This window comes from Sphaerodactylus townsendi, linkage group LG06, assembly GCF_021028975.2.
Source record: "Sphaerodactylus townsendi isolate TG3544 linkage group LG06, MPM_Stown_v2.3, whole genome shotgun sequence".
NCBI lineage: Eukaryota > Metazoa > Chordata > Lepidosauria > Squamata > Sphaerodactylidae > Sphaerodactylus > Sphaerodactylus townsendi.
The window spans coordinates 21,827,134-21,840,817 of record NC_059430.1 but is presented as its reverse complement, the minus strand read 5'-3'; the positions used below and the strand labels follow the sequence as shown (position 1 = coordinate 21,840,817).

Genomic DNA, 13,684 nt, shown 5'->3' with positions numbered 1-13,684 from the left:
CTTTTCCAGGCTGCGGCCCCCTCGGTTCCCAGGCCGAATCCCTACTGCCCCCCCACACATTTGAACACACTTTACTTTCTTGGTATTAGGTCTACTGCAAATTCTAAACAACTTTTAATGCTTTAAACACACGCATGTATTTCACAAATAAAACATGACCTAGTAAAAGTAAACCACTTTATTGAGCTGTTTTAGCAACACAAAAAGGTCTGTTTGCGTCTCATCTGTTCTGCCGGCACAGTTTTAATGGGATGGATGTGCATAGTGCAGAGATATCAGTTTCTCAACATCAGGCTGCAGGGCACTAAGAAGAAGTCTTAGATCGCCACATTCAGTAATTTTCAGGCTGTTTTTCTGCTTGGAAAGACGCTGGGTGACTGCACTGGAGCCCTGTTCTAGTAAATATGACGTTGGGGAGGTAATAAAGTACATCTTGACTTTGTTCTGTAGTGCAGGGTCTTGTTGAGAGAACCATGTAATTGGGGCACAGAAATTGAGTAATGCAGGTGTCTTTGCTGGCTCTTAGCCTCGGCTTCCCCTCCCGCTCTGGGCTACACAGTGGGGGAGAGTGCTGCTGCTTTCCCTTAAAGCTCACCAGTTGTCAGAACTCCCCTGAATAGACAATGAAACACTTGAAAGTTCAAAGGCTTTATTGCTTAAGGCAGGTAGAAAGCAGAAGTCTGTTCTGAGTTCCTAGCTCAGAACACTGGATAATATGTTGCAAAGGTTTGCCCACCCACCCCCCACCCCCCATCACGTGAACCAAGACAGTACAGTGTTCACTTGACTCTTTATCTCAGCCTTCGAGGCCAGGCCCAGCCGAGATAAGACACCTGCAGAAAAACAGCATTACAGAAGAAAGCCCCAGCAACAACCCAACCCCCATGAATCAGAGCCTGACACCAGTCACCTGGATGGAAGGACAATACCTTTTTCTGACCAGCTGGACCAGGAACTCCTGCACTGCCCCCCGACTGCCCCCCACATTCTCTGCTGCTCCCCAGCACCCTAAAATTCAATCAATCAATCACTACCTTTATTGGCATAAAAATACACTTGTATTAAATCAGGGCGCAGTTTGATGATAAACAGTAGTAACTTAGCAGCTGCTTCAGAGATGAGCTTGTCATCATTACTGAACAGGTAGACAATTTTTTGATCATCAGAGAAACCAGATTTGTCAGCCAATAGCAGATTCAGCCACTTGGTTCTCACAGTCGCATAAAAAGGGCAGTAGAACAACATATGGTGAACAGTTTCCGTACACTTCGCAGCACATGCACCCACCCTTTCGGCAAGAGGGATTTTTCGATAAAATTGCAGAAGGAAGTACATTACATCTGGAAAGGGAAAGAGCCCTGCAAAGTTTAGGAAAAGTTAATTGAAATAGATATGTGGCTGCACAGAATGCTTCCAAAGGAATTCTGAGGAGTAAAGGCGAACAAGATCTGGCGGCTTAACTAATAAGGTTCTGAAATTCTTGATCAAGTATCTTTGTTTCAGGACTTGGAAGATTTCTTTGGGAGATAGCATAGCTCAGGACTCCAAAGAGAAGCCCAAAGTATTGTCGAAGGCTTTCACGGCCGGAATCACTGGGGTGCTGTGTGGTTTCCGGGCTGTATGGCCGTGTTCTAGCAGCATCCTCTTCTGGCGTTTCGCCTGCATTCGTGGCTGGATCCTGTGAAGATGCCAGCCACAGATGCAGGCAAAACGTCAGGAGAGAATGCTGCTAGAACACGGCCATATAGCCCAGAAACCACACAGCACCCAAGAGTCCACCATCTGGAGGAGTGACACTGAGCAAGGGGCTGGCAAGTAAAGGCGGTATCCTCAGAATTAAAATAAAAAGATGGATCCAAAACTTAAGAGTGGTGAGCCAAGCTCTGGTCTCTAAAAGATGCTGTCTGGTTTCTAGGCAGAGAACAGTATGGAACACAATGAGGTAATCCTTGGATCTTATATTAAAAAACACACACAATTGGACTCGCACCCCCCAAATTCCTCACTGCCCAGGATGGGTGGGGGTGGCGGTACCGTCCACTTTGGGAATCCCTAAACAACGTATTTGCATTTCATAGCCTTCAAAGCGCCAATTCTTTTAGACACCAACAGAGGAACACATCTCTTGAAGAGCACAGAGCGCCTTGAGAGTTTTACAGGCCCTCGCCACAGTCTGGATGTTTGCTCACCTGGAACGACCTTCCCTCTGCTTGCAAAACTGTGTTCCCCCCAAGCAGCAGAAGCAAAGAACGGAATGCAGAAGGGAATAGATAAAGCAGGCCTACCTGACTTCCCGACTCCCGCTCGCCCGAAGATGGCCAGCTTCACTTCAGCGCTCTTAGCCATGGTGAGGAACCCGGCGAGCCTGAGGGCAACTTTCACAGGTTTACCCAAACTGGAGCCAAGGATGGATGTCTCGTTCCTCTCTTCAGCTGCACCATGTCACTCTGACTTTCAAAGCCAGATCTAGGAGAAAGAAACCAGGAGACCGTGAGGATGGTCTGGGGCACTAATTATTTTAAAAGGTTAAGAGTTCGTGTATCTAATCTGGAGGAACCGGGTTTGATTCCCAGCTCTGCCGCCTGAGCTGTGGAGGCTTATCTGGGGGATTCAGATTAGCCTGTGCACTCCCACACACGCCAGCTGGGTGACCTTGGGCTAGTCACAGCTTCTCGGAGCTCTCTCAGCCCCACCCACCTCACAGGGTGTTTGTTGTGAGGGGAGAAGGGCAAGGAGATTGTAAGCCCCTTTGAGTCTCCTGCAGGAGAGAAAGGGGGGATATAAATCCAAACTTCTCTTATTATTATTCTAAAAGGCTTGGCAGCGGCTGCTAAACCCTTTGTAATCTAATGCAGACTGACCCCACCCTAAGCAGAAAGCAGTGATCTTAAAACAGCAGTAACTACGCATAGGATTGGACTGTTGGAAAGGCAAAACGGGCGGATGGCGTTCATCCGCCTCTCCCACACATACGTGTGCGTAAAGTGTTGTCAAGCAGCAGCCAATTTACGGATTTATACCCCGCTTTTTTCTCCTGTCAGGAGTCTCAAAGCACCTTACAAACTCCTTCCTTTCCTCTCCCCACAACAGGAGCCTTGTGAGGCAGGTGGAACCAGAGGTCTATATCCAAGGGGGCGGGGGCCTGAACGATGCACCGGTGGCGCGCCAATGTGGGGGTGTGGCAAGGGTGTTCTGGGGGCATGGTGGGGGTGTGGCGGGGTGGGCGTTCCAGGGCGGGAGCAGAGGATGCACCAGTGCACCGGGCGCTTTCCCCCCTTGCTACACCTCTGGGTGGGGCTGAGAGAGTTCGGAGAGAACTGGGACTAGCCTAAGGTCAACTAGCAGTCTTCACGTGTGAAGGTGGGGTATCGACCCTGGTTCACCAGATTACACTCTGCTGCTCATGTGGAGGAGTGGGGGATCAAACCCAGTTCTCCAGATTAAAGTCTACCTGCCCTTAACCCCAACACCATGCTGGCTATCATTCTGTGCTAGACCACTCACTAGGGACGCCAACGCCCAGGTAGGGCCTGGAGAGCTCCTGGAATTACAACTGATCTCTCAACTACAGAGATCAATTCACCAGACAAAATGGCAGCTCTGGATGGCAGAGGGTGGACTCTACATCCCACTGAGGACCTTCCCTTTCCCAAACTCAACCCTTCCCCCAAATCTCCAGATATTTCCCAACCTGGAATTGGCAACCACACACTCTCTCGGATGATGCACTGTGTCAGAAGTCTTGCCAAAACCCCAAAGCCCAGGTATGCAACACCCAGTCCCAGAGTTGGGATCCAGCAGGTTCTCACAGGTTCCCGAGAGTAGGTTACTAATTATTTGTGGGTGCCGAGAGAGGGTTACTAATTGGTGATTTTGCCACATGTTTTTTGCCTTAGTTACGCCCCTCCTCTCAGCAGTAGTGTGCAGAACTTGAAGCAGTCTAGCAGGAGGTGCAACAGCGTGCGTGGCAGCCTGAGCCTGCGTGCATTTGTTTCCCGCCCAAGGACCGGCGCAGTGGCTGCGTCCTTGCCCCAGCCCCGCCCAGGAATGCCCGGTCACGCCCCCGGCGTGCCCCACCCAGCCCCATTGGCGCTACACCACAGTTTGAATCCCACCACCTTGGGAGCCTGTTACTAAAATTTTTGGATCCCACCACTGCCCAGTCCCCTTCCCAACCCAGAAAGACCACAACTAGACATCCCAGGAAAGGTTTACCATGAAAACCTGTGAATTAATAAAAACAAAGAAAATGCTGCAGAATTGAATGGAGGGCTAGCAAGCTTAACTCTAACCCCACCCCCTTTGAAATCATTGCAATGTAACTCTGTTTAGGATGTCACTCATAAAACAGCCCCTACCTGGAGGCTGGCAACCTCAGATTGGCAAAGTCCAGCCCAACACTCTCTCTCTCTCTCTCTCCCCTCCCCCCTCTCTCCCCCCTCTCTTTCACACACACACACACACTCACACACACACACAAAAGAGTGAAAGAGTCGGGCTGGACTCTTAGCCGATCTGACACACACTCCCACCCCCATATCATTTATAATGTTATTTACAAATAAGTTGTATTCTTCTTCTTCTCCTTACCCAGCGGAGAGTTGCAATTATTCTCACCCCTCATTGGCCTTGAAACCACTTGTTTCCGATACATTTTTATATTCCTGTGCATAATGAACAAGCTACCCATTAACGCCTCTGCAGAGACTCGACTCCTCGCCGATTGCAGTAACCCCCTTGATTACTTAGCGGGGCGCATTTTAAACGCAACTCCGGTTTAGAACATCGAACAGTGACATTTTCCCTATGCAAAAAAAGGGATGTGCTAAAAACTTCTCAGAAAGCTCTTCTAAAGTAACCTGCCTCGCAAGTGGATTAAATGAACCCGGTAATGTGCCTTGGTATTGTACAAGGCCCTAGAGGTTCTCCTCCACTGCTTGCAGACACTTCTGTTTGGTGAAGTAGTTCTTATCCAAAACTCAGAGAAGCTGAGTCGTTGCGAGGTCCCTGGCCCTTCCTTCTCAAAAGCGAGCCACAGAAAAGCAGGGAACACAAAAGAACTGAAGGAATGGAAAGCCCCTTGCCACACACAGCCCAGAAGACTCACAATAGCCAGTGTCAAGATTCATCACAAATATTTCAGAAACATCACTGCAAACAAGACCAGACAATTCAAAAGCTCCCCAAACCAAGCAGAAGTTTGAAAAGAGAGCATTTTGAAGCATCCCTCACCTGTGTACCGAAAACATCTTCACCCAGACTTTCAAAAGCAGTCTGTGATCTGGCCTGAGAGAGACTGCAATTCAGAGTTGTTTTTTTAAAATCCCCTTTTGGGAACCCCCAAAATTAGCTCTTCGAATCTCAAGTCTCAGTCTACAAGGTTTGCAAGGTCTGGACTGAGACTGCCCAACACTCAATTCACCTTCTCCAAACACTTAGCAAAGCGATATTGCTATTCATTAAACTGTCCACCCCACAGGCAGATGTTCAAGGAATTCAGGCCCAAACAACGCTGATCATCTGATTTCCCAATGCAATAAAATCCCACTTGCAACTTTGTCCAAAGTCATCTGCAGCAGGGCTATTTTGGTTCCCGATCTGACAAACAATCGCAGAGAACGTTCTCCGTCAGCCTTGACATTCATAGGTTTCCAAATGCCTTCCGCCGTGCTGATCAATGGTTTCGAGTCCCTCCTGCACACCCAGAGACACTGCAGTGGAAACACAGCAGACAGTTTGCTTTCTCTGTTCCGATGCCCCGTCCACAAGTTGGCAAAAGGGCCGTTTTCCTTACTTAATTGCTGTTTCTGGCCTAACCAAACAAAAGTGAATTCCTGCTTGCAAATGGAAAGCGAGTGATTATTTTACTTGGTGGGTGGAAACTGCCATAAAGTTGCAACCGACTTATGGGGTTTTTAAGGCAAGGGATGAATAGCAGCGATTTGCCTTTGTCAGCCTCTGTGTAGCTACCCTCAGTGGCGCAGCGCCAACAGGGCGGTGGAGGTGCAATGCCCCCGGGCGGAGCTGCAGCAGAGGCTTAGCTGGGCTGTGTAGGGGGTGTTCTGGGGTGGGAGCAGGTGGCACTGTGGCAGGGCGCAGGGTGTGTGCGCGCCCTGGGCGCAGTGTCCCCTAGCTCTGCCTCTGCCTACCCTGGACTTCCTTGGTGGTCTCTCATCCAAGTAGTAACCAGGGCTGACCTTGCTTAGCTTCTGAGATCAAACAAGATTGACCTTTTTAAAAAAATAGTAGATTTTATCCCTCCTGTCATGCCCCCACAGAGGCTTTTGTTATTTCCCCATTAGGCTTTAGTTTCCCCATAGTTCGCATGGTTTTAGTTCTTTGTTTTCTTCTAAGGGAGGGTATTTTAGTTAGCCCCTGTCCCTTTAAGACATTTCCCAATAGGCAGTTTCCTTTCTTTACCCAGCAATCCCCTGTTTTAGTTTTAGTCAGTCAGTCAGTGTGAGGTGCTAAGGGTAGCTGGATACCGGAATGTTCGTGGCATCCATAAGATTACATGGTGGTTTATAGAGTACAAGTCAAGTTTAACAGCAGTTAGAACTAGAGAAAGACTGAAAGAGCTGAAAGGAAGAAAGACACAGTGGACTTTCTTGAAAGCAACCAAGAGAAGACACAGTCTACAGCTTCAAACCTGCTCAAGACAAGCAAGTACTCTGACTTAGATAGACCCAAGGGAGGAGTTAGGGTCTTGTTTCTCTCAAGTAAAAAACCCATTGTAAGAACTGTTGAACCTGGCTTGTGTCTCCCCCATTCTGTCCTAGCCAAGTACAAACAGAATCAAACAGATTCACTTTGGGGGCAGAACACCCCCTCCCTCCAAGGAACATCCAGGTGGGGTCTGGAGGTCTCCTGGAATTACAACTGATATCCAGATGAAAGGGAGGATTGCCCTGGGGGAAAAATGGCTGCTTTGAAGGGCGGACTCTATAGTATTATATTCTAGTCAGGTCTCCCCTCCCCAACATCACCCTGCCAAGGTTGTATCCGAAATCACCATGAATGTACCAGCCTAGAGTGGACATCCCTAACAGGTCTACTTTACTTCATTTTAGCCTGTGAAGTCCCTTGAAAGAGCAAGATAGCTCCAAGGTCACCAGAGAGACTGATCAACAAGGATGATTGAGGGACTGGAGCACCTTCCCTATGAGGAGAGGCTGCAGCGTTTGGGACTCTTTAGTTTGGAGAGGAGACGGCTGAGGGGGGATATGATTGAAGTCTATAAAATTATGCATGGGATAGAAAATGTTGACAGAGAGAAATTTTTCTCTCTTTCTCACAATACTAGAACCAGGGGGCATACATTGAAAATGCTGGGGGGAAGAATTAGGACTAATAAAAGGAAACACTTCTTCACGCAACATGTGATTGGTGTTTGGAATATGCTGCCACAGGAGGTGGTGATGGCCACTAACCTGGATAGCTTTAAAGGGGGCTTGGACAGATTTATGGAGGAGAAGCCGATCTATGGCTACCAATCTTGATCCTCTTTGATCTGAGATTGCAAATGCCTTAACAGACCAGGTGCTCGGGAGCAGCAGCAGCAGAAGGCCATTGCTTTCACATCCTGCATGTGAGCTCCCAAAGGCACCTGGTGGGCCACTGCGAGTAGCAGAGAGCTGGACTAGATGGACTCTGGTCTGATCCAGCAGGCTTGTTCTAAAAAAAACTAGAGAGGGAATCAGAAGCGTGTTGTTTCAAATCCTTTAAGCTACTTGGATGTTTTTGTAACACCTGGTCCTGATATTGCATTGAGTTTGTTTTCTTAAGTCCTGCTCTTACAGATACATCAGCTTCTCATAGACATGCCATTGAATGTGTTACAACCTAGAGAGAAACTATCATATCATCCATCTTTCTATCACAAAGGCAGATCCTTTAGAATATCCCCCAGAAGAAATATCTTTCTCTGCTTTTGGTTCCCTACGAGGGTGACCTGATTATGCCATCACGGATGAGGTATAGTCGGCCCCATCCAGTTCCTTCCATCCAGAAAGGCATCCTCGGTTTTAGCCAGAAGGCAAGATTCATCATAAATATTTCAGAAACATCACTGCAAACTGTTTAAGGGATCATTTAATTTAGTTCTCCTATATATATATGTATATGTGTGTGTATATATAAATTCCCTTTTTCAATCCAAGTGTGTTAAAATCCAAAACTGGATATTTGTTATCAACTAGATAACACTGATTTCCACTCTCTGTCTTTAGCCAAAATGGACACAGCACAGCATATTTATAACAAGTTGCAATTGTTATAAAAATGAACTCACTTTCCCTTTTTATTAATGGAAAACAAACTCATTTATAACAACTACAACTTGTTATAAATCTGCTGTGTGGAACCGCACCAATGCATCCCTTTTGTTTTAGGACGGTTCCATTACTTTGGAACTTTTTAAATCAAAAACCCTTCGGCTTTGATTTATATCCACACCTGAAAGGGAGATTACACAGCCCATATCTCTAATAATCGCTGGCGGTATAAAAACCTCATTAATCTAACTATTGTTGTCACTGTGCAACTAAAGTTCTCCTGATCTACTTCTCAGGATAATATACAGGAATGATAAAACAAATGGCAAAAGTCAAGTGAGGTTGGAGTTCTGCATATGGGAACCCTAATTCAGACTGGAAGGAAGGAAGGAAGGAAGGAAGGAAGGAAGGAAGGAAGGAAGGAAGGAAGGAAGGAAGGAAGGAAGGAAGGAAGGAAGGAAGGAAGGAAGGAAGGAAGGAAGGAAGGAAGGAAGGAAGGAAGGTCATTTAAAAGACAGGAAGAAAGAAGGGCAGAAAGACAGAAAAAAAGATCATGCCAGAAAGTCATTAAAAAGACGACAGGCAGAAAAAAAGGCAGAAAGACAAAAAAAATAGAGAAACAAAGTCCGAAAGGCAGAAGGAAAGGCAGAAAGGAAGACAGAAAAAAAGTCAAAAGGAAAGATACCAAGAAAGTCAGAAAGAAATACAGAAAGAGGGGCACTGCAGGAAGAGGTGGGAAACAGCTGCACTCCCTTGCAAAGCACCCTTCCTGTTTTTGTCTCTGGCCCCTGTGATTTCACTCCCCTCACCCAGAATCTGGAGGAATTTGAGGAGAAGGAAATCTGTAGAGGAGGACACATTCACTTGCTTCCCCAGCCAAGCACGGGAGGCATGCCTCCACTCCACGGGCATCTTGATGCAGAGATGGGCAGTGGCCGAGATAAGCAGGCGACCAAAGTGATGGCTGACCCAAGACGGGGGGGGGGGGGCAGGAGGAAGAGGAGGCAGCACAGGTAGTGCAAATGCCTCCAGCTCCTTGCTCCTGTGTGGAGGGTGAGGGAGGAAGTCTCTGGCTTCATTGCAAGTTCCCACCCACTGCTTGAAGCTGCTGTGCCTCTACGGTACCCAGCAGAAGCCTGAATGGAGGGCAAGCAGCCAGCAGCAGCAGCCCCAAGGTGTGTGTGTGGGGGGGGGCACAGGAGAAGGAAACAGCAGGCAGCGCAAACGCTCCAGCTACTCACTCCTGGGCACGGGGAGGGAGGGGGCAGCTGAATGCACCCTCCTACGAGATCCCCTCAAGTTGCACCCCGGGCTTGAGCCCCCCTGCCCTCCCTCACCACACCTATTGACAAGAGCTTACAACATTCCCTCATACCTGTTCCCCACCCTGGAACAATCTCATAATCTTGCTCATAATCCCACTGGGGCAATTTAACGACTACACCACACTGGCTCTTGTGGGGCAAATAAGCAGGCCTAGAATACAGTTCAACACACACACACAGGGGTTTTCCCCACTCACCTTCTGCTGCGCGCTGCTCTCGCGCCCCCTCAGCACGCGTCATTCCTGGCGCACTCTCGGGGTTCATCAAAAGGTGCCGTTTCTTCAGCGCCAGGAATGACGCGCGCTGAGGTGGTGCAAGAGCGGCAGCGTCGAGGCGGCTGCGTGGTTGCCGCCCTTGCAAGTGGGGAGCGCCACTGGACCCCGCGCTACTTTCCCGGAGTAGCGCACAGCAGAAGCCCCACAGTGTGGTAGGTAGCGACTACGTCTGAGCAGCACAGTTTTGACTCCTCCCTCTGCCAGGGAAGTTTGCTGGGTGACCTTGGGCCAGTCATGCTCGACCTGGCCTACCTCACATGGTTACCGAGACAGGGGGCCAGTGAGAATAATGCGGTAAACTGCTTTTGGCATTGAGGTGAAAAGTAGGGTGTAACTTTCTAAAAAAGTATAGATGCCAGAGTTACTTTCTAAAAAAGTATAGATGCCAGAGTTAGGTGGCATCCACTGATCCGCTGTGAACTAGAGCTGCAAAAGAGAAACTCTTTAAAAGCTGGATCGTTTGCAAGCTAGTGTGCAGAGGTAGCACAATGACCAACCGAATGTGTATACAGCCTAAGGTTGCCATTTGCCAACTCTGAGTTGGAAAATTCATAAGAACATAAGAACGAGCCTGCTGGATCAGACCAGAGTCCATCTAGTCCAGCACTCTGCTACTCGCAGTGGCCCACCAGGTGCCTTTGGGAGCTCACATGCAGGATGTGAAAGCAATGGCCTTCTGCTGCTGCTGCTCCTGAGCACCTGGTCTGCTAAGGCATTTGCAATCTCAGATCAAGGAGGGTCAAGATTGGTAGCCAGAGATCGACTTCTCCATAAATCTGTCCAAGCCCTTTTTAAAGCTATCCAGGTTTTGAAGCCTTGGGGAGAACAGAGTTTGAGGAAGACAGGGGCCATAGCATGGTGCAATAGTACAGAATCCACCCTCCTGTGACAAACCTTTTGTTACCTACTGAGGAGACACCTACAGCTTCATAAGATTTTTGGGATTTAGGGTCATTTTGAACAATAAACCTTTCCCTTGTTTGCCAAGTGGTCTACTGGTAGCAAGTTTACAGCATTGGTGCTTTTGGGGTGCGCAAGCAGATTATTGCAATGACTCAAGAGAGATTAATATATAAACTACTAAGATTTATTTAATGACAGGTTGATTTTAAAGGCCTTGAGGTGGACAAAGTAGCAACCAGGCTAAGGCACAAAAATTTAAAACGGGTTAGGACTTCAGAGAGTAGTTTGTTCTCCCTCAGCCTACCCTACCTCACAAGGCTGTTGTGAGGATAAAATGGAGGAGGGGAGAACCATGTGCAGAGTGTTGTTCTCACACCAGTGAATCAACCATTGGCAACCCCCAAACATCTGTGCATGGCAGGAAGAGGGCATGCAAGGAAAAAGACCAGGCTTCTAAAGAGGTCTCAACCAAACCACCAGTCCAATACACCCCAGTTGGGTCTTGTTTTCTCAGATATGGCAGTGTCTCACAATGGTGAGAGCTGGCTAGACTGAACGTCAGTGTCTGCTCATTTCTAGCCATCACTTTCCTCTTGCTCTTTCAGCTCGACCTTCCTCGAGGGGTTATTTTGAGGATAAAATGGGGGGAGGGCATTATACCCACTTGCACTGAGCTGCTTGAAAGAACCACACAAATAAACTAAATGTGCCCGGCCTCCACCAGCAGTGTTACACCAGTTTAAACCCATTGAAATGAATGGCCCACTCAATTTTAATACTGATTCAATAGAGAAAAGTGAGATGTTTATATATTTGTCAGTAACGTTTATAGAAATACAACCTTGATCCTGTCACTAAGGATCAACAGAAATATTTTTTTGGGAATGAAGACTCCATGCAGACAAAATTGGGATCCCGTATGATAACATAAACGTACTCAACTATATTTGTAATCTTTGTCACTGGTTTTGTTGTTAAATTGTTTTTAGATATTCGTTTTTTTTAAAAAAAAATAATGAAATGGGTAGCATTAAACCGAAGCAACTTTCTTCAAGATTGCACTGGAGAAAAGCACACAGTGGGGGAATAAAACCAAGCGTGTCTCTGAGCACCTGCAGAGAGCTCTCCTTCACAACGTGGTTAATTGCAGCCCGCCCACTCTCGCAGCTGGGGAAAAAAGCCGGCTCGAAGGTTAAAGGCTTGAGGCCATCCCTTCTCGAAATCCAGAGTATGGAAGCATCGAAGTAAAGTGAGCAACAGGTGTGTGTGTGTGGAGGGGTCAAGCCCTTTCCCAAGCCCGCCCCACCTGCAGGCGCGCTCCCTTTGCCTTGCTTTCTTCTGCACTTCCTTGCAAAGAGCCACCCAGGCAGAGGCAAGCCCGGGGCGAGCCTGCGGGTCTTCCTCCCCCTGCAAAGCCCCGCACGGATAACCAAAGGGCACCCATCTCTCTCTCTTTCTCTCTCGCGTGCAATGCAATGCAGCCCGCCCGGGACTCCGCCAGCTCGCAGCCGGACTTCCAGCCTCCTCCCCCCGCAGCCATCGCGCTTGAAGCCGCAGCGTGCTCCGTGCAGCCCCGTCCGGGCGTCTTTTGCAAGCCCCCCGACTCACCGCTCCGCCGGAGGGGGACGAACCGGTCCTCTCCAAGACTCCAGATCCGGGGCTGCAAAGAGCCGCCTGCTCCGGCACTCTTTCCCCCGGGCTCAGAGGGCGACTTCCCCCGTCAAGGACTCGCGGCAGAGGCGCTGCGCTCTGCAGGATGCGGAGAGAGGGAGCTTTAACCTGCGGTTCCGCACTGCCGGGAGGCCGAGCGCGCGGCTTTAAAGCGAAGCTCTGTGGCGCCCCCTTCAGGCCGTCAGGTGGAAGGACCCGAGAAGGCCCAGCGCCTGGCTGCTGAAATGTCAATGCGAACAGGACACGGGGTGGCCGAAGTGGCCCCATCTGGCAGGCTGCTTTGCCATCATCAATCAATCAATCAATCAATCAATCAATCAATCAATCAATCAATCAATCAATCAACAGCCTCTTAAAAAGTATTGTCAAAGGCTTTCAGGGCCTGCATCAACTGGCTGTTCTGAGTTTTCTGGACCATGTAGCTGTGGTCTTTGCTCCTAACATTGTCCCATCATAGTGGATGCTGACTTACCTTGCAGAGATGTTTTGATGTATTGCATCAAGGTAGTATTATAGATGAAGAGCCTTGGAAAGGTTAAGCGGTAAGGCAAAATCTGAAGATTTCCAGCACAGTGTGATGTAGTTGTCAGCATGTGGGAGAACCAGGCCTTGCTCTGCCCCGAAAGCTCACTTGGGTGAGTTTGGGTCATTATTTCTCGCTTTGCCTATTTGGAAATCATGGATTCATAGAGTTGGAAGGGACCATACAGGTCACCTAGTTTCTAGTAGTTCAACCCCCTGCGATCATCCCTAGAGCATCCCGGACAAGTGTTTGTCCAGCTGCTGCTTAAAGACTACCAGTGAGGGGGAGCGCTCCAGCTTTTCAGGCAGTGGTTTCCATTGCTGCGCAGCTCTTACTGTAAAAACGTTTTTCTTAATATCCAATCAGAACCTTTCTGCCTATAATTTAAACCCATTGTTGCAAGTTCTTTTGTCAACAGGAACAGCTCCCAGTCAGCTTCACAAGGTTGTTGTTACAAAGATAAATTAGAGGAAGGAAGAACCATGTTCCCATGGGGGAGATAAAAAGGCTATAAATAGCTAAATAATAAGGATTCCATGAATTTGGCATCTTATTGAGTTGTTTTTTTTAATCAGTATTTCAAACCTTCCAGTGACCCATCAGCAAAATTAATGGATAGTGCTTCCAGGGACAATTCTAGCAAAAATTTCCTCACTGGTCCATGGTGTGTAATCTAATATTGAGCAATTTCATCTGTCATCATAACATTCCTTT

The 13,684-nt window shown here is 48.2% G+C and overlaps 1 protein-coding gene across 1 annotated transcript in view; it reads right to left on the bottom strand.

Moving 5' to 3' along the window:
- The window catches only part of RERG (RAS like estrogen regulated growth inhibitor), a 163,265-nt gene extending 150,739 nt beyond the window's left edge, over nt 1-12,526 (bottom strand). The window contains 2 exon segments of the mRNA XM_048501919.1: nt 2,286-2,466; nt 12,385-12,526. Coding sequence (XP_048357876.1) covers nt 2,286-2,346 — 61 coding nt within the window. The 5' untranslated portion in view covers nt 2,347-2,466; nt 12,385-12,526.
- Nucleotides 12,527-13,684: the final 1,158 nt, after the last annotated feature.